This window comes from Moschus berezovskii, chromosome 11, assembly GCF_049115385.1.
Source record: "Moschus berezovskii isolate FMDL1 chromosome 11, NW_MosBer_1.0, whole genome shotgun sequence".
In the NCBI taxonomy this organism is placed as follows: Eukaryota; Metazoa; Chordata; class Mammalia; order Artiodactyla; family Moschidae; genus Moschus; species Moschus berezovskii.
In genome coordinates, this window is record NC_142470.1 from 40,100,956 (window position 1) to 40,122,343 (window position 21,388).

The 21,388-nt window shown below is 37.3% G+C and overlaps 1 protein-coding gene across 2 annotated transcripts in view; it reads right to left on the reverse strand.

Moving 5' to 3' along the window:
- Positions 1 to 3,922: 3,922 nt before the first annotated feature.
- Positions 3,923 to 21,388, reverse strand: part of APLF (aprataxin and PNKP like factor) — a 103,600-nt gene continuing 86,134 nt past the window's right edge. Inside the window, exons 7-8 of one of the 2 annotated variants that reach the window (XM_055399183.2) lie at positions 19,758 to 19,804; positions 3,923 to 7,176 (exon numbers count right to left, since the gene is read on the reverse strand). In XM_055399183.2, the coding sequence (XP_055255158.2) occupies positions 6,974 to 7,176; positions 19,758 to 19,804 (250 nt within the window). In that variant the 3' untranslated portion in view covers positions 3,923 to 6,973. The remainder of the gene's footprint in view (positions 7,177 to 19,757; positions 19,805 to 21,388) is intronic. The other variant, XM_055399182.2, reaches the window with a different exon arrangement.

A 21,388-nucleotide genomic window follows, 5' to 3' on the forward strand; every position in this document is an offset into this window, starting at 1 on the left:
AATAATGTCATCCTCAACTTGGGTGAAAAGCAGAATCAGTACCCACGTGTCACTGAAAATCTTCATGTCTCTAGCTTCCCAAGGTCCCAGAAAACCCACCTCACCTAAACATTTGCTTTTCGAATTAAGCACATTAGTGAGGAAAGTATATGTGACCATTCTTAGCTTGAAGGAGGAGGTTAGGATATAGCTTGAATTCTATGAATACCATGATAGGGATAGTTGACTCTCAATCCACTATTTAGGACAGCAACTAAATCAAGTTTTGTTAGCAATGCTTTTGAGCACACCAATTTCATCACTTTTGCCTCTATTTTGAAAATCATACACTTATATATAGTCCAAGCAGAAAATTTTCATTAAAATGAAGTTAAATATTTATACATTCGTTATACTCAAAAGTGTCTTCAGGATGTTTATGAAAAGCACATCAAACTGTTCTTAAAAATTAACATGAGCTATCACATAACTTCTGCTGCTGTTGCTGCTGCTAAGTCACTTCAGTCGTGTTCAACTCTGTGTGACCCCATAGATGGAAGTCCACCAGGCTCCCCTGTCCCTGGGATTCTCCAGGCAAGAACACTGGAGTGGGTTGCCATTTCCTTCTCCAATGTGTGAAAGTGAAAAGTGAAAGTGAAGTCGCTCAGTCGTGTCCGACCCCTAGCGACCCCATGGACTGCAGCCCACCAGGCTCCTCCATCCATGGGATTTTCCAGACAAGAGTACTGGAGTGGCTTGCCATTGCCTTCTCCAATCACATAACTTCTAAGAATATATTCTGATATTGAATTCCTTTCTTTCTTTCTAAAAGGCCAATGTCACCTTTTGCATTCTTTATCATAGCCTTCTTGACATATATAATTCATATGCCATAAAATTCCCACATAGAAAAGTATACAATTCAATGGATTTTAGTATATTTACAGTTTTACACCATCACCACTAATTTTATTTTTTTTTATTTTTTTTATTTATTTATTTTTTTAGCTTTTCAATGGCATTTTATTTTTTTTTCTAATTATTTATTTATTTGCATTACAATAGTTTAATATGAACAATCAGAACTAATGAACAGTATAACAATATTTTACAACTGAAATAATTAAAATAAACTATAAAATTACTACATAAAACAGGTCTGATCTAGCTTATTTACTTTCTATAATCTCTTCAGTGCTGCAAAACCATTTATTTCTTTTTTTTTTTTCACGTTTTAATAAACACTTCGTCTTTTTGTATTGCTTTCTTTTTCATCACAATAATAGAAATATAACACCATATATCACTGTAAAACACATTTCCACATAAATGCTGATAAGCACAAAATATTTTTCATCATTTACATTTTAACTGTAATAATATATGGCAGGATTAAAGCTGCATCCATCATGTGTCTAACTAACCTTGCTGTAATGAATTTTTAAATGTAATGGTTTCTGTTGCAAAGTAGAATCGTACATAATGTCTAGTGACACAGTACGCTGGTGAATGGGTGGTTTTGGAAAATGGAAATGCAACTTCATTTTTAATTAGATTAATAAACTTCACCACCTCCACCTCCACCTCCAGCCAGCTTCCCAACCCTCCCTCCCACCACCATTATTTATTTATTTATTTATTTTAAATGAGGCTTTTAATTAATGTTTGACAGAGCTGATTCAGGTTGAATAGACTAAATTTCTTTAAACAAACTTACTTATACTCCAGAGTCCTTTAAAAACTTAATAGCATTTATACATTGAAGGTATTTGATTTTCTTGTAACTAGCACTTCAAATGCAACAAGCATTTGAAGCAACAAGCATTTGACCCAACAAGTAAAACTTTCTACAGTTCATAACTTTTATAAATAAAATAAATTAAATGTACAGCGAATAAGTTCTCTGAAATATTTCAATATTTCTGCAGGTTCAGTAACATCATAAAATACATATCAACTAAAATTCACAAATCTAAAAACCTGTTAGGCATTTTTAGGCGTTTTAAGTTGGAAATGAAGACCAATGTTACATCATAATATGCCAATTACAAATAGTACTTCAAATAGCAAATACTACAGTTTGTCCCAAACTTTAAAAACTATTCATGAACTCAACACTGAACTATTGATGGCTATGAGAATTGTTTCCTAGCCTTTTTGAAAATTTCAACCCATTTACGTTTAAGGTAATTATTGATAAGTATGATCCCGTTGCCATTTTCTTTATTGCTTTGGGTTCAAGTTTATACACTCTTTCTGTGTTTCCTGTCTATAGAAGATCCTTTAGCATTTGTTGGAGAGCTGGTTTGGTGATGCTGAATTCCCTCAGCTTTTGCTTGTCTGTAAAGCTTTTGATTTCTCCTTCATATTTGAATGAGATCCTTGCTGGGTATAGTAATCTGGGCTGTAGGGTATTTTCTTTCATCACTTTAAGTATGTCTTGCCACTCCCTTCTGGCCTGAAGAGTTTCTGTTGAAAGATCAGCTGTTATCCTTATGGGAATCCCCTTATGTGTTATTTGCTGCTTTTTCTTTGCTGCTTTTAAGATTTGTTCTTTGTGTTTGATCTTTGTTAATTTGATTAATATGTGTCTTGGAGTATTTCGCCTTGGGTTTATCCTGTTGGGGACTCTCTGGGTTTCTTGGACTTGGGTGATTATTTCTTTCCCTATTTTAGGGAAGTTTTCAACTATTATCTCTTCAAGTATTCTCTCATGGTCTTTCTTTTTGTCTTCTTCTTCTGGGACTCCTATGATTCGAATGTTGGAGCGTTTAATATTGTCCCAGAGGGCTCTAATATTGTCCTCATTTCTTTTAATTCGTTTTTCTTTTTTCCTCTCTGTTTCATTTATTTCTACAATTCTATCTTCTAGTTCGCTAATCCTGTCTTCTGCCTCTGTTATTCTACTGTTTGTTCCCTCCAGAGTGTTTCTGATCTCATCTATTGCATTATTCATTGTATACTGACTCTTTTTTATTTCTTCTAAGTCCTTATTAAATCTTTCTTCCATCTTCTCAATCCTTTTCTCCAGGTTATTTATCTGTAACTCCATTTTGCTTTCAAGATTTTGAATCATTTTCACCATCAAAATTTGAAATTCTTTATCAGGTAAATTCCCTATATCTTCTTCTTTTGTTTGTGTTGGTGGGCAATTATCTTGTTCCTTTACTTGCCGGGTATTTCTCTGCCTCTTCATCTTGCTTATATTACTTTGCTTGGGGTGGCCTTTCCCTCTTCTTGCAGTTTGTGGAGTTCTCTTTATTATGTAGTTTCTTCGCTGTGTGTGGGGTTGGACGGGTGACTTGTCCGGGTTCCCTGGTTAGGGAAGCATGTGTCGGTGTTCTGGTGGGTGGAGCTGGATTTCTTCTCTCTCCTTTAGAAGACAATGGGCTGCTTTTCTGGGAGCCTGATGTCCTCTGCCAGTATTCAGAAGTTGTTTTATGGCCTTTACTCCACGTTCAAATGTTCTTTCGATGAATTTGTGGAGGAGAAAGTGGTCTTGCCGTCTTATCCCTCCGCCATCTTGTTCCTTCCTCCCCAGAACACTGGATTCTTATATTCCACTTGGTCGTGGAGTATCTCTTCCCAGCTTCTCCAGCAAGGTGCAGCCGCTGTACCTTACCTTGGACGAGGGGTATCTACTCAAGGCTGCCCCTCCTGCTTTGAATGTGGATCAGCTCCTCTCGGCCCTCCGGTGCCCAGGCAGCCACCGCCTCCTGGACGTGGTACAGCTCCTCTCGGCCACCGCCCTAACTCTGGGCGCGGGGCAGCTCCTCTCAGCCACGATTCTGCACGTGGTCGGTTGCGCCGGAGCCGGGCATCTCTCGCGTCTGCGCCGCCGGGAGCCGGGCGTCTCTCGCGTCTGCGCCGCCGGGAGCCGGGCGTCTCTCACGTCTGCGCCGCCGGGAGCCGGGCGTCTCTCGCGTCTGCGCCGCCGGGAGCCGGGCGTCTCTCGCGTCTCCATCACCACTAATTTTAGAACATTTTTATCAATTCAGAAAGATACTCTTCTTCTCTCTAGACCCTGGCAGCTACCAATTCACTTTCCATCTCTATGGATTTGCCTATTCTGGATATTTCATATAATTGAGCTTATACAATTTGTGGCCTTTTGTGTTTGACTTCTTTCACTTACCATAATGTTTCCAAGGTTTTTCCACGCTGTAGCATGTTTCAATCCTTCATTTCATTTTTCTGGCCAAAAAATATTTGGTTGTAAAGACAGACTACATTTTGCTTATCCACATATCAGCTGATAAGACATTTAGGTGTTTCCACTACGAACAAAGCTAGTGGAGATGATGGAATTCCAGTTGACCTATTTCAAATCCTGAAAGATGATGCTGTGAAAGTGCTGCACTCAATATGCCAGCAAATGTGAAAAAAAAAAAAACTCAGCAGTGGCCACAGGACTGGAAAAGGTCAGTTTTCATTCCAATCCCAAAGAAAGGCAATGCCAAAGAATGCTCAAATGACCACACAGTTGTGTTCATTTCACACACTAGCAAGGTTATGCTCATAAGCGTTCAAGCTAGGCTTCAAGAATATGTGAACCAAGATTTTCCAGATGTACAAGCTGGATTTAAAAAAGCGGAACCAGAGATCAAATTGCCAACAATTTGGCAATTTGGAGTACGTCAAGGTTGTATATTGTCACCCTGCTTATTTAACTTATATGCAGAGTATATCATGAGGAACACTGGCTGGAAGAAGCACAAGCTGGAATCAAGATTGCCGGGAGAAATATCAATAACCTCAGATATGCAGATGACACCACCCTTATGGCAGAAAGTGAAGAAGAACTAAAGAGCCTCTTGATGAAAGTGAAAGGAGAGTGAAAAAGTTGACTTGAAGCTCAACATTCAGAAAACTAAGATCATGGCATCTGGTCCCATCACTTCATGGGAAATAGATGGGAAAACAGTGGAAACAGTGTCAGACTTTTTTGGGGCTCCAAAATCACTGCAGATGCTGACTGCAGTCATGAAATTAAAAGACACCTACTCCTTGGAAGGAAAGTTATGACCAACCTAGAAAGCATATGAAACAGCAGAGACATTACTTTGTCAACAAACGTCCGTCTTTGGTTTTTCCCGTGGTCATGTATGGATGTGAGAGTTGAACTGTGAAGAAAGCTGATTGCTGAAGAATTAATGCTTTTGAACTGTGGTGTTGGAGAAGACTCTTGAGAGTCCCTTGGACTGCAAGGAGATCCAACCAGTCCATCCTAAAGGAGATCAATCCTGAGTGTTCATTGGAAGGACTGATGCTAAGCTGAAACTCCAGTACTTTGGCCACCTGATGCGAAGAACTGACTCACTGGAAAAGACTCTGATGCTAGGAGGGATTGGGGGCAGGAGGAGAAGGGGATGACAGAGAATGAGATGGCTGGATGGCATCACTGACTTGATGGACATGAGTTTGAGTGAACTCTGGGAGTTGGTGATGGACAGGGAGGCCTGGCGTGCTGCAGTTCACGGGGTCACAAAGAGTCGGACACGACTGAGGAACTGAACTGAACTGAACTTTTTGACTGTTACAAATGATGTTTCTATGGACATTGTGTACAAGTTTTCATGTGGACACGTTTTTAATTCCTTTGGGATATATCTATGAATGGATCAAGAAACATTTTAAGGATTAAGTTTTGCAAAGTGAAAGTAAAAGTAAGTTCAAAGAATTTTTTCACAGGTTTGTCAAGCCCTGAAGACTAAAGGGACATTAGAAGAGAAAATTAGTTTCTAAATAACAACAGAGAGAAAAATTAGAATAAAAGATAATAGAAAAATATTTATCTTTTCCTTGCTGTAATATAAGTAAATTTTAATATTATGCAATTAGTTGAAAACAAACTTAAAAACACTAAGAAAACAATTACAAATCTGTCCTGCTCTTTTAAGACATACATTTTTAGGTCCTCTTAGAATATAAAATATTAGTGCTTAATGAGGAAACTTTTGGTTTATGATTTACCATTTCAAAGCTATATTTACTGCTGTGTGTACAAATCCAAATTAAAGATTCTAAACTATATTTCAAAGATTCTAAGTCATGTAAAATGAAGAGTATTACATAGTCTAAAGGAGTTTAAGAACAGAGATGTAGAAATATTATACTACATAAAACTGGAGAAGGGGTTTCTTCTGGAAACAAAAGACCAGAATCTTGAATGCTGGCAGACAACTTGCTACTCTCATCTGAGGATAAAAGAACTAATATAATTTGAGAAAATTATTTTTAAAAATAATTTCTGTATTTTTAAGAATAGCATATTGAGAGTTAAAAGCATCAGGCAGGACTTATTTTAAAAAGAAATGGTCACATTCTTTCAGGTTTTCTACTTTTAAACTCAGACATATAGTAAATTAGACTTGGGACATAAAATAACATTCCCTGCATGGTGGACATTTCTATAGTCTAGTTGAATCTACTTTCAGTATCCATTTTATACTAATTTCCCCAAGTTTCAAAGAATGAAAGTAGTCAATGAAATTGCAAAGCTCATATCTAGGACATTAGGAAAAACAGCCATTATATGATGGCTGGTATTTTTTAAAGTCTGGCTCCGCTTTAAGAATTACTTCAATAGGAATGAAAGAAGCATGCTTTCCCACCAGTTACGTAATCTGCCTGGTTATACTTGCATAGTATTCTACATAAAGACAGAATCTTTGGAAAAAAGAAAAAAAGACCTATTTTTTTTGCAACCTATGATGTTTTCTTTTTATTATAAAGTACATGAAAAATATCAATTATTTCTTTTTAACTGTCTGCTTATTATTTCCAGATGTTTGAAATAACATAGAAAAAGCAAAGCAACAAAACAAATTTCATCCACTACAGTGAAGGGTGACATTTCAATGTTTCATTTGTGAAGAGTCTATGGTAAAGTCGTAACCATAAAAAGCAGATAAACAATTATCCCTTAAGTGCTTCCTGAATTATTTTTCCATAAAGAAACAGTAAATATGAGCCATATATTACTACAGAGGAGTCACTTTTTTCTTTTCATAAACTTTTTTGCTTCTTTCAAAAGCCCTTCCATATCTTCCTTCTCTAGGTCTTCCTTTTCTGGTTCCCAGTCAGAATCTTCGTCTGTTGGCTCGTATTCTTCTTCCTCATCATCTATGAAGCTGTCATTCAGGTTGTACTCATTGGGTTGCCCAACATTGTCATCTTCATCTGAAATGCTTCTCACTGAAAAACAGTTTAGTACATAGCACGTCAATTGTCACTCAACCTGGGTTTAGATACCTCTAACTGTAAAATATCTTTGTCAAGAAGATTTTACTTAATACATAGCTAGCAATTACAAATTTCTAGAAAGGGGGCTAATGCTATTATTTTTATTATTTTTTTTTAACATTTGCTTAAATCAAACTTCTCCTACTATGAACCTTCCAAGATTAAAATGTCCTCTGAGATTCCTTAATAATATCATAATCAAGCTATACCACCTTCCACAATGGTAGAATATATTTCTGTCCCAGTTATTCACTGTCCCTCCTTGAGATGTGATTCTATTTACCCATTCCCACTGACATCAGACTTGGCCAAAGAAAAGTAAGTGGAAGTAGCAGCTTCCATGGAGAAGCCTTAAAGGCTTCTCTGTGATTCTGCTATTGCCATTTCCCCTCTGCTAGGAGAACAGTGTGCCCCAGATAGAGGCTGATCCTTCAGCCTGGATTCAGGATGAAACACATGTGAGACAGGGCAATGGCCAACATGCAGGTACATGCATATTAACATGAAGGAGAAATACACCTATTTACTGTTATAAGGCACTGAAATTTGAGGACTGTTTGATATCACCACAAAGCTAGCATAATCTGATTGACACACCAGTGTGTGTATGCTCAGTCGCTCCAGTCATGTCCGACTCTTGTGACCCCATGGGCTATAGCCCACTAGGCTCCTCTGTCCATGGGATTCTCCAGGCAAGAATACTGGAGTGGGTTGCCATTGCCTTCTCCAGGTGACACACCAGAGTTGTGACCAAATGAGGAGATATAAGCTTACAGACTTTGAAGAATTTAGCTTTATAGATCTTATAGCTCACACTTCGTTAAGATTAAAATAACTATGGTAACAACCATCAGAATTTACAGGTTTCTAAATAATATCATAATAGTAGAATTACAATTCTAAAATTCTTCTGTCTGAAAACTAATTTCTTCCCTCATCCCACTGTTTTCTTTTCACAGAGAGCAACAGAGTTGGTTTAAAACAAGGCAGTGAGAGACTCTAGGATGATGTGGAATATTTAAAGGTTAAAAATGTTTGTACTTTTGAATATGCTTCAGCGTGGGTTTCCTCAATGGCTCATCGCATAAAGAATCTGCCTGCAATGCAAAAGACAAAGGAGATGCAGGTTTGATTCCTGGATCGGGAAGATCCCCTGGAGGAGGAAACGGCAACCCACTATAGTATTCTTGTCTGAAAAATCCCATGGACAAAAGGAGCCTTGTGGGCAATAGTCCAAAGGGTTGCAAAAGGTCGGATGTGACTGAGCACACACATATGCTTCAGCTAGCTTCTTCTTAAAACATTTACATGTAACAGATACAACTTAAATGAAAGTTAAGAAATTTGATAGGAAAATTTTTCATGGCAGAATGATGACAAAGAAAGTAATTTGTCTTTTTAACTTTCATAGCCCAGACAGTTATTTCTTTCTTAATATCACTACTCATTCCAAGGGGATTTGAGACAGCTTATAATCATGTGCTTATTGTGATTAGTCACTCACTCGTGTTTGACCCCCCAGGCTCCTCTGTCCATGGGATTCTCCAGGCAAGAATACTGGAGTGGGTTGCCATTTCCTGCTCCAGGGGGTCTTCCCAACCCAGGGATCAAACCTATATCCCTTGGTCTCCTGCATTGGCAGACAGATTCTTTATCACTAGCGCCACCTGGGAAGCCTGTATTATCATGAGATAACACAAATAAAAGTAGAAATTAAAAACAAAGAAAGCAGAATGTAAGTATATCAACCTCAATTTTTAACATAATCAATACAGACTGAGCATCAAATTTCTCCCTAAGTTTCTTGGTAGCAAAAAGCCAAAAAGGCTACATAAAAACGTACACAATTCTCATTAGCGTAAGAAGCATACCTGTTCCTTGAGGGAAGTCTGAGATGATATTTATTTGTGTATACTTCTTATCTCTTTTAAGCCTCTTGAGGGCATGTTTTATGTCTAACTAACCTCAATTCCTCAGGTAACTTTTATGATAGAAAACAATTTAAAAAAACCATTTAGAGGATAGTTTGCAGATGGGAAAGGCAGTGAGGAAGAAAACAGCAATGTTCCTGTTCTTGACCATTTTGCTCTTAGAAGTATCTCATATATATAAATAATGCCATCTCAATTAAGAGTCTCATTTTAGATTCAGAAATTAGCTTAGCAGATTAAGAAGGTAAATATATACAAAGCTGAAACTACTTCAGGTTCTCCTGCTTTATTGGCTGTTCCTTCTCCATCTTCTTTGCTGGATCTTCCTCATCTTCTCAACCTCTAAATTTTGGAGTGCCCAAATTTCAGGCTGCGACCTCTTCTCTAAGATACTCCTTATGCTGTATTCAGTCACCCAGTGGTGCCAGGCTCCTCTGTCCATGGGATTCTCCAGGCAAGAAAAATGGAGCAGGTTTGCCATTTCCTTCTCCAAATATAGTCCTTAGATAATTCCATCTAGTTGTATATCCTAAATCCCCAAATTTATATTTTAAGCTCTGACCACAGCGTAAATTCCAGACTCATTTATATCATTGCCTGTGTACCATCTCTACTTAGTGACAAGCAGAAATCTGAAATGTAACACTTCCAGAACACAGATCTTGAGGTGCTTCACCCAAATGTGGTCATTCTCTTATCAATCTGAACATATATATGACTCTTCCAACCTTCCAATTGCTTTTTTAAAAATAATTTTATTTACTTTATTTTGGCTATGCTGGGTCTTTGTTCTACGCAGACTTTCTCAAGATGCAGTGAGTGCGGGCTACTCTCCAGTTGCGGTACAAGAGCTTCTCGTTGCAGTGGCTTTTTCTCATTGCGGAGCACAAGCTCTAGGGTATGTGGGTTTCAGGAGTTGTAGCACGTGGGTTCAGAGGTTGCAAATCCCAGGCTCTGGAGTACAGGCTCAGTAGTTGTGGTGCATAGGTTAAGTTGTTCTAAGGCATGTGGGATCTTCCTGGATCAGGGATTGAACACGTATCTCCTGCATTGGCAGGCAGATTCTTTACCACTGAGCTACCAGGGAAGCCCCTTCCAACTGTTTTGGCAAGAAACCTTGCAGTTACCCTTGAATATCCTCCATAATATTTAATGTCAAAAGCTCCTGTTGGCTCTACCATCAAAATATATCCACCACTTCTCACATCCACTCCAATACCCTGGGTCCAATACCACCATCTTCTTCCTGGTCTATTCCAATATCCTCCTAGCTGGGTTCCCTACTTCTACTCTTATCTGGCTTCACAAAGAAGCCAGAAAACTTCCCAATAGCTTTTTATCTCACTCGGAATAAGATCTGAAGTCCTCAATTGCAGCTCTTGGCCTCCAGGACCCTACAAAACTCGTTCACTAGCTTTTCTCATCTCACCTGCCATTCTTCATTTACACTTTGTTCCAATCCTACCCTCTCTTTACTGCTCCTTGAATAAACCAACGGGATCATCTCCAGGGCTTCTGAAGCATCCTTCCCACTGCCTAGCATACCCATCCCTCAGAGAATCACCTGGCTAGGGCTCTCCTTCAGCCTTCTGCTCTAATATCAAATTATCAGAGTCCTTCTTTTACTGTCCTATTTGAAATGGGACCTGCCTCCCACCCCCATACACACCCTTGCCATTCTGTCCTCTTAAGTCGTTCAGTTGTATCCAACTCTTCGTGACCCCATGGACACTACCCTACCAGGCTCCTCTGTTCATAGGATTTTCCAGGCAAGAGTACTGGAGTGGGCTGACGTTCCTTCTCCAGGGGATCTTCCTGACCCAGGGACTGAACCTGGGTTTCCAGGATTGCAGGCAGACGCTTTACCGTCTGAGCCACCAGGGAAGCCCACAGCGTCTTTCCTTCTGTCCTCCTACACAGCTTTATTTTTCTTCTTAGCAGTTATCATTACGTGACATCACATAATTGTTAACAGGTGCACTGTCCAACTTTGTGAAATTCTACAAGAGCAAGGTTCTGTCTCTATTGTATCCTCAACTTCTCCAACAATGTCTAACACATAAAAGACACTAATAGACTCATATTTGCTAAATATATGAATGAATAAGTGAACCATCTGCAAATCAACTGCTGAACACCTTCAGTTTACAGAAATGCTTTATTATAACCTACACTTTTAATCACTAGCCTGCCTGTCAACACAATGAATTATATTACAGACTTTTATTTAAATCCTGAAAACTGAAGGAGCTTTAAGCTTCAATGTGTTAGTCGCTCAGTTGTGTCCGACTCTTTGCGACCCCATGGACTGCAGCCCACCAGGCTCCTCTGTCCATGAGATTTTCCAGGCAAGGATATTGGAGTGGGTTGCCATTTCCTTCTCCCTGGGAATCTTTAGCAACTTACTGGATAGGTTCATTTGCTGAAGCAATAATGACATATTAATCAGAAGAATCCCACTCATTTCATCAAAAAATTGTTTTTATCTATAAAATTATAACATCACATTCACATTCTTTTAGCAAGAGGTTGAGAATCTGAAATAACCGTATGTAACAGAACTCAGTGTAGCTGGTAGTCAAATTCCCTCACCTCTACTTAATATGAACCGGCGCTCCATGCTTTAAGTGAAAGCACCTGAAGAACTGCAGGACATGAGCAAGGCAAAGTCATGACAAGGGCAAGTCAGTGCCAGAACTCAGCTCTATGTCCCTTCCTAGTGGTCCCAGGTCCACATTTCACGACAGGATTTTGAATGCTGACATTTTTTGTGGAACCAATTAAATGGACCACCCTCTCGTAGCAAATTCTGTAGTAGTGACTTCAAATATTCTACAATACAAATGCCGTCGAGATGGAAGGGCTTTTTTTTAAGTGCTGAAGGTATAACTGGACCATAGAGATGATGAAACTTTATTTACTAGAAAATGCTGAATTGGCGCACTTGTTGATCTGAATTATTTCATGATTTCCTGAATCATGGGAATACTCTCAGGAAGCATGGTTCTGAAATAAATATGACCAGCACATAACCGAGGAATAAAATGTCTGTCTTTACCATAACAATTAAGTTTTATGCAAAGGGGCATTCGCAGAAAGCAGGAATAGACACCCATGCATGTATTCCCTGAGCAATGGTATCTGAGTATCTGGATTTAAAGTGATGAAGCCAGCAAAGTTCATATAAACCTTGCTATAACACTGTTTGCTATGCAAAAAATTCAAAGAAACCCTTTCAGACAAGAAAGCATGTTGCTTAGAGAACTCAGTCATGAGGAGTCACATTATAGACTATCCCAAACCAAGACCCCAACACTGTACACAGAACACCACGGTTAGTACAAAGCTTACTGAAGTACAACAGTGAGAGCGTGAGATGGAATAATAGCTCTTAAATATTTTTCAGTTCAGTCAGTTCAGTTCAGTCGCTCAGTCGTGTCCGACTCTCCGCGACTCCATGAATCACAGCACGCCAGGCCTCCCTGTCCATCACCAACTCCTGGAGTTCACTCAAACTCATGTCCATCGAGTCGGTGATGCCATCCAGCCATCTCATTCTCTGTCGTCCCCTTCTCCTCCCGCCCCCAACCTTTCCCAGCATCAGAGTCTTTTCCAGTGAGTCAACTCGTTGCATGAGGTGGCCAAAGTATTGGAGTTTCAGCTTTAGTATCAGTCCTTCCAATGAACACCCAGGATTGATCTCCTTTAGAATGGACTGGTTGGATCTCCTTGCAGTACAAGGGACTCTCAAGAGTCTTCTCCAACAACACAGTTCAAAAGCATCAATTCTTCGGCGATCAGCTTTCTTCACAGTCCAACTCTCACATCCAGCAATAGCAAAAAACAATTTTTGTGGCTTTATTTTTTGTAGTTGTGACTTCCAATAGATTTCCACAGAATTAAACAGTATAATGCCATTTTTGGAAAAATAAGAAACTACATTTAGCATTTTCTTATATTACAAATAGTTTATTTGAAACCTAATTGTTGAGCATGTCTAAGAAATCAGAAGTAAACATGTTTCTTCCAAGTCAAGGTGAGCTTGGAAGCAGTAATTTTTTTCTCTATCTTCACTTAGGTCACTTTTAAGTTTCTAGCTGCTAGTGACTGTTTATCTGTGATGTTCCAATCCCCTCACAAAGTAAGAAGTCTCTAAAAAATAACATGGTTTAAGAAAAAGATATATACTAGGAGGGTAGAAGTTTAAAGATCTGTGTCATAAAACCCTTGACAATGAACAAGGCATTTAGTGGAGTTTATCTTTTTATCTGTGAATCAAATGATGTTGATTAAATGACCTCAAAGATCCTTTCCAATCCCAAAGTCCTAATTTTAAGAACAAAGCAAGAATCTTCATTTTCTCTACAGGAATATGAAACATACAGACAGGCTGACAGCCTGACTATTTGAAAGCCGCACAAGATAAATAAGCTGTCACTTATTTTTAAAAAGTGATGGATAATACTGTTCTACCATAATAATGAAAAATAACAAACTCTAGAAAAAGTAACAAGCTCTTTAACGTATTTGAAAGAACATGCTATTAACTATTCGGCATTATTAGGATGTGGTAATTTATGACTTTTCTTTTTTTGCAGAAGTATTTATAATGTTTGTATTATACGAAATTTGTATCTAACATTTCCTGTACAACTGAAAATTTCACCATCAAGTTCCTACTGAAAGAACCAAGTCTGCAGAGCTACTAAAGAGTACAGTGTGTTATATGCATGCTGGAAGATGTTTACGTGGAGAAAAAAATCTTTCCAAATTGCTGATTTTCTCCAAATAGTTTCTGGTAACAGGAAATAAGAAGACAGATGTTTCATAGAAGACTTATAGTTTAACATCAATAATTCTTCGGGTTTTATTTTCGTGTCCAGTAAATCTTAGAATTAGTTAGGATATTAATTTTCATTTAAGTGAAAAAATATTTTAGCCCAATATCTCTAAAGATGAAAGCTTACTACATACTACAAGAATAAAGATGTTTAAATGCCTAATTTTACTATGGAAGACTGATCTTTGTAATGAACCAAGCTATTAGTTGGGTATTCATATTTTAACTTTGGAAAAGCAGTTTGCGCATGTCTTTCTACTTTATTATATTAACACATTACGTTTATTTCTTTTTAAAAACACTACTGCATTTGCCTTTTTCATGTTCTAAAATCTCTCAGCTTTTCCCACAGTAAGCAGCAGTTTACAAAATCCCATTTAGCCTCACTGACCTTACTTAATAGCTTACTTTCTAGATCTTTTAGTTTCTACTTCTGAAAAGAAAAAAGCCTATATAAGCATATGTATGGATATGATTGGAGAACTAGAGAAATACTGAAGTAGTTATCAGATCGGTAGAACATTCTGAATTTCAGCCATGAACAGTACTGATCCCCTCGAATCATGACTGTCACATAATAAAAGTCAGAGAGAATGACTCCAATAATCAAGTGATATAACAATGATGATAATTTCTTTCAAATGTTGTCAGTAAATAAGGTAGCTTAGAAAGTTTAAAATAAAAATTTTCTAGCACTGATTACTCTTTTATTCAATATGCTGTGTTAAAACTGTATGCAGCACTCTGAAAAAGTTAAAACTTTAAACCAATTAGATAAACAAAGAGCTTAACAGATGATTAAAGTCAAACCTACAAAAATCGAAATATATGGCATAAATTATTACATGTGTGGGAAAATTTTATACTGAAGTGTTTTAGAAGAGCTGCTGCTGCTGCTGCGTCACTTCAGTCGTGTCCGACTCTGTGCGACCCCATAGACGGAAGCCCACCAGGCTCCCCCGTCCCTGGGATTCTCCAGGCAAGAACACTGGAGTGGGTTGCCATTTCCTTCTCCAATGTGTGAAAGTGGAAAGTGAAAGTGAAGTTGCTCAGTCGTGTCCGACCCTTAGCGACCCCACGGACTACAGCCAACCAGGCTCCTCCATCCATGGGATTTTCTAGGCAAGAGTACTGGAGTGGCTTGCCTTCTCCGGTTTAGAAGAGCTACAAATCAGAAATTAAATAATAAAATAGTTTCATATAGTTATATTATAAAATTCGAGAGTAGTTGGTATATAGTATATGGGTGTCTATTATAACTTTTACTGTTTTATTATGGATTAATGACACCCCACCTCAAATTTAACATGTATAACTTAAAAAAACCAAAACCACAAACTAGCTAGTTTTTCCTCCTGATCTCTAAGCTCCTGATAATTTGTACTTTAATTTTCATTCATTTCTATTTCCTTTGATTCATCCCATCCCACATACCATGGCCAATCAGTTGGAAATTCCTCATCACTCTTCTTTCAGAATCTCACTTGTATCAAATCCTGTTTTTCCATTCTCATGGCAGCCTAGTTCTGGTCCTTCATTCACCTACCTAACTAATCTCCATAAGGCTTCCTCTACTCTAATTCAGACAGCTCATCATTAGTTATTTGTCACCGCACCCACATCTTTGGTCTAGCTTTCAAGAGCTTCTACAATCTGACCTCAATGCATTCCTCCAGTATCATTCACAGTCAACAGACAAATCATAGAGAAAGCAAGACACTTCCAGAAAAACATCTACTTCTGCTTCACTGACTATGCAAAAGCCTTTGACTGTGTGGATCACAATACACTGTGGAAACGTCTTAAAGAGATGGAATACCAGACCACCTTACCTGTCTCCTGAGAAACCTGTTTGTAGGTCAAGAAGCAACAATTAGAACTGGACATGGAACAACAGGCTGGTTCAAAATTGGGAAAGGAGTATAACAAGGCTGTATACTGTCATCCTGCTTACTTAACTTATATGCAGAGTACATCATAAGAAATGCAGGGCTGGATGAAGAACAAGCAGGAATCAAGATGGTCAGGAGAAATATCAACACTCTCAGATATGCAGATGATGTCACCCTAATGGCAGAAAGTGAAGAGGAACTAAAAAGCCTCTTGATGAAGGTAAAAGAGAAGAGTGAAAAAGCCGACTTAAAACTCAGCATTCAGAATACTAAGATCATGGCATCCAGTGCCTTTACTTCATGGTAAACAGATGGGGAAAAAGTTGAAACAGTGACAGATTTTCTTTTCCTGGGCTCCCAAATCACTGCAGACAGTGACTGTAGCCACGAAATTAAGAGACACTTGCTCCTTGGAAGAAAAACTATGACAAACCTAGATGGCATATTCAAAAACAGAGACATCACTTTGCTGACAAAGGTCCATCTAGTCAAAGCTATGGTTTTTCTAGTAGTCATGTACAGATGTGAGAGCTGGACCACAAAGAAGGCTGAGCATTGAAGAATGGGTGCTTTAGAACTGTGGTGCTGGGGAAGACTTCAGAGTCCCTTGGACTGCAAGGAGATCCAACCAGTCAATCCTAAAGGAAATCAACCCTGAATATTCACTGGAAGGACTGATGCTGAGACTGAAGCTCCAATACTTTGGCCACATGATGTGAAGAGCCGACTCATTGGAAAAGACCCTGATGCTGAGAAAGATTGAAGGCAAAAGGAGTAAATGGCGGCAGAGGATGAGATATTTAAGAGAGCATCACCGACTCAATGGACATGAATTTGAGCAAACTTTGGAAGACAGTAAAGGACAGGGAAGCCTGATGTGCTGCAGTCCATGGGGTCACAAAGAGTCGGACATGACTTAGTGACTAAACAACAAGAGTATCATTCGTTCACAGTAACTGCAGAGACTCTCCCTGTCAGTTAAACTGACCCACCTCCTAATTCCAAACACAACTTATTATTTTCTACCTCAATGTCCTTAACCAATCTATTACTCAATTTGTCTGGGATGTCCTATACCCACCTACCTAAAGCTAAGAAACAAAGATAATTGAAATCCTACCACCTTAAAGACCAACTTTACTTAAAATTCCCTAAGTTACCCTGATTAATCCTAACAAAAAGTACTCCATCTCTTTTCTCCAAGATTGTAGAGCATCTCACCACAAACATGTGAATCCAGAGCTGGTTTTCATGTATCTCTGTAGTTCTGCTCACTTGGAAGTCATATAATAAATGAATAAATGCATGCATGAGTAAATGAATCATTACATAAATGAGATTAAGATCTGGGTAATGTTAAACTTTAAGGATTTGGGAAATAATAAAAACACGAATGTTAGAATTTTATATCAGATATATCTAAGAAATATAGTGAGACTTATAATATAAAATTTAAAATACCCCAGAGAGTTTAATTTATAGGTTTTATAGTAGGAAGAGATATCCTGACTATACTGCCACATAACAACTCTTGAAAGTACATTAAATGAGGGTGGGATGGTTTGGGAGAATGGCATTGAAACATGTATATTATCATATGTGAAATGAATCGCCAGTTCAGAGTCAATGCATGTTACAGGATGCTCGGGGCTGGTGTGCGGGGATGACCCAGAGGGAGGATAAGGGGAGGAGGGAGGTGGAAGGGGGGTTCGGGAGGGGGAACTCATGTACACCCGGGGCGGATCAATGTCAATGTATGGCAAAACCAACCAATATTGTAAAATAATTAGCCTCCAATAAAAAGAGAAAAAAAAAAAAAAGAAAGTACATTAAATATATAAGGCTAAACTGTTATGTTAAAATATCTTATTTTTTTTAAAGTATTTTAATGAAATAAAAATTTTTCTTAAAATGAGTGAGCAGCTCTCATTCCTGTAACTCTTGTAATCCAGTCATTCATGTGCCTCCTTCATGTGGATTCAGTACGGCTGTGGTGATGTTATCCCTCTGATAGGAACTCTAACTCGGTGTAAAGCCCCAAAGGTTTGTTACCTAATTTTATATTGTACTATATTTTATTTACAGTGTTGTGTTTCAGGTGTATAGCAAAGTGATACAGTCATATATATATTAATATATGAATTAAAAAAAGCAGTTCCCGTCTTCTGATGGGGTGCTCATGGTTTATAACATAAATGGCATTACTTTGAGAAAGGGATAACTTAGGTATGGTATTGGGTTTTTTTTCTTTTTGCAGCTTGAGGCAGCTATAAAATAACTTAATGTAGCTTTTTACAACTGTGTATTCTATAGTATTTTTTCATTTGGTGAAATTTTAACTGTTAATGTTTTTGGCATTGTGCTTTGTACCATTTATTAAATAAAAATTTTTTAAAAAAGTTAAATGTTCTAAAAATATGTTCTTCATTCAGAAGATACTTCAATGATAATTCAAAGAGATTTTTCAAAGAAAATTCAGATACTTTTTTAACAATGCCATATGATGTATATTGACAGTTTTCAGGTAAATGGTTCCTACTTCTACAAAGATAAACAAATCTGTCAAATGCTCTTTCTTGGGAAAATGCTAAAATTTGTCAATAAAACAGAGTTTTAATCAAATATTATTATATTATTGTTCAAAATAATACTTTTGAACTTTTGAAACTTTTGAAAGTTAACTTAACAATCATAAATGCTATAGCTTCAGATACAGCCTCAGTAAGGAAAGTATAACATATAACCTCCATACCATACTGAGATAAAGTGATCATATTTGTGTCTGGAGTATTAAAACACTAAAGCATGTTTTAATAAGAAAGAGTAAATAGAATTCCCTTGTAGTGAAATTAATTATTTTTATCGCTTGGTTACAAGTTGGCTGTGTTTATACATATACAAATGCATGTGGGCATAGACTGGATATACAGTTTGTTCTCTCACTCTGTGGGCAGAAATAATGGATGCTGAATTGGCCATTGCGTTATATAAATGATACAAAGAAGCCAGAATTTATTAAAGGGAAAAAAATATTAGAGTTCAGAAGCAAAGGAAACAGAAGGCAAAACAGGCTGATGTAAGCAGGACTGATGGTCATTCGATAGTTGTTTCTTTGGTGTTTATCCCCTACTTCTCTTCCCCCAAAACAATAGTTTCTATCGAGGATCTCTGGTTTTGAAGAAAAAGACTCTACTCTGGTTCCAAGGGTAGAACAAACTAATCAGTGGTCACAGTGATTCATTCAAAAATAAGAACGTGATTTAAACCAGTTTTTTTTTTTTTACAAGTTAGTTTCATGATTTTTCCTAGGAATAGCAAGAATCAAAGTTGTTTTCTCTCTCTCCTTAGGTGTAAACATGGATGCTTATCATCCCAGCTTAATAGGAATGCATAGAGTTCCTTGCTGGGGAGAGCAGCCAGTCTTAGGATTAAAATCACTCCTCTAAGGACAGTATGATGGAAGGAAAGTGGGTTATTGGTGACATTACTGACATTATTAATGAGCTGAAGCAACAAATCTTGCCTAATCTAGCCCTACTTCTGGACTTTTCAGTAAAAGAAGACAATATGCTCTCTTTATCATTCAGGCCAGTTTGAGATTTTGTTTTAAGGTACCTGCAAACAGAAGAATTTTAACAGATACAAAGGAAAATATATATACACTGCTAAGACAATGACTGCAGAAAAAATCTTCTATATAAAAATTTACCATTTTTAAATCTAAGAAAATCATTAAAATCAATAATTCAACAAATTCACAGAAATAGAGATTTTAAAAAACTCATTAAAATAGTGGCAATTGTCTCTAGGTTTAACAAGAGAATCCATCTGAAGGTTTCATTTTGAGTTTCCTGAAGTAAAATCACTTACCTAGAAATGTACTATGTCTATATTCTATCTTGTGCTGAGGATTCTTCCTAAAAAAAAAAGAAACGAAAGAAAGCAAATATAAGGTCAGGTTTGACAATCACTAAAAAGAGTAAGACTATTTAAATTAAACTAGAGCACTCACTGAACTACAAATAAAATTAGCAATAAGCCTCTTATTGAAAAACATTTGCTTTGTTATTGCTGTTAACTACAGTCACCATGCTGTACAAAGCCTCTGCTTTTTAATTACATTTACTGAGTGCCTACTCCATGCCAGGTATAGTGCTAGATGCAAAGTGTGGTGAACCAGACAAAGTTCTTCCCTCTTGACTTACATTCTACAGAAAGGCAATATGAGACAAATAAAATACAATATACTGTATTTTTTAAATGTCAATATCATATATCACATAAAGATATTATGTAAATTAGTATATAAAATACATAACACAAAGTATCAAATTGTGTGTGTGTGTAATATCTAAAAGGATACTTTTAAGGCTCTTCTAGAATCCAAAAACAAAAGCATATAAGTCATGTCTCTCCAAAGGATACCAATCAACTGTTATGAGAAAGTAAGAAAGTCAATATGCATTGAGAAACATATAACAACATATCTCAAACAGAAACCACTGTTTGAATATCTACTTTTGATTATATATATAGACAATCTCCTCTATCATTTTATTAAACAAATATTTGGGTACACTGTATACATATAAGACATTCTCTAAATAATGCAAAATTGCCCAGGCAGCAAAACTTCAAAGCATTAACTGGTTCATCATGCTCCACTGGTGGTTACCTTTCTCTTAGGGGATGAACAAAGGAGAGTTGGGGAGTGCTGACAACAGTCATATGCTGAGATGAACATATGAAGCTGTTGTGAGGATTTCTTAAGTTTAAGGGCTTAGTAGGTGGTAAGTAATTAATGTTGGCCATTTGTTCATTCATCAGTGGTCCAAGAAATAGTCACAGGGCACTTATTACATGCGAGGCTCTGTGTCAGGTGTCAGTGACATTTCTTATTGCTAATATCTCTTCTTTTGGGGTAAGTTTTCCTACAATATGAGCATAAACACAGTACAAGAGTGCAACCACACAATTAATTAGGGTCATAATTCAACAGTTTCGAAAAGTGGAGAAAAGATTCACCAAAAGATTCTGTGTCTGGGGTAATTAACCCAAATCTGACCGTTTAATGAAAAAGAAACCTCAAGGCTGAAAGAAATAAACTGGATAACTTAAACGTGATGAAGGGAGCTGCAAATGAACAAAGCTACCATGATGTTTTGTGGGAAGACCTTTCCTTACTGAACACGCTGGCACAGGTCATTAACTTGTTTAATTCAATCTTTATTAAAGCACAATTAATGTTGGATATCAGGAGAGGTAGAAAAGAAAAATGAAAGACATTAATACCAGAGGTAGTTTTCATCAATAATCTGGAAAAAAATCACTGATCCTCTGAGATTATTTTTGGTAATATTCTTAAAATCTTTTTGTTATTATTACTGTGGTAAAATACTGGTAACTTTTTTTTTTTAAATGTCAAACTACTGAAAAGTAGTCGATTGGTACACAGAAATTCCATATATCCTCACTGAAATTCTTCAAGTGTTAACATTCTA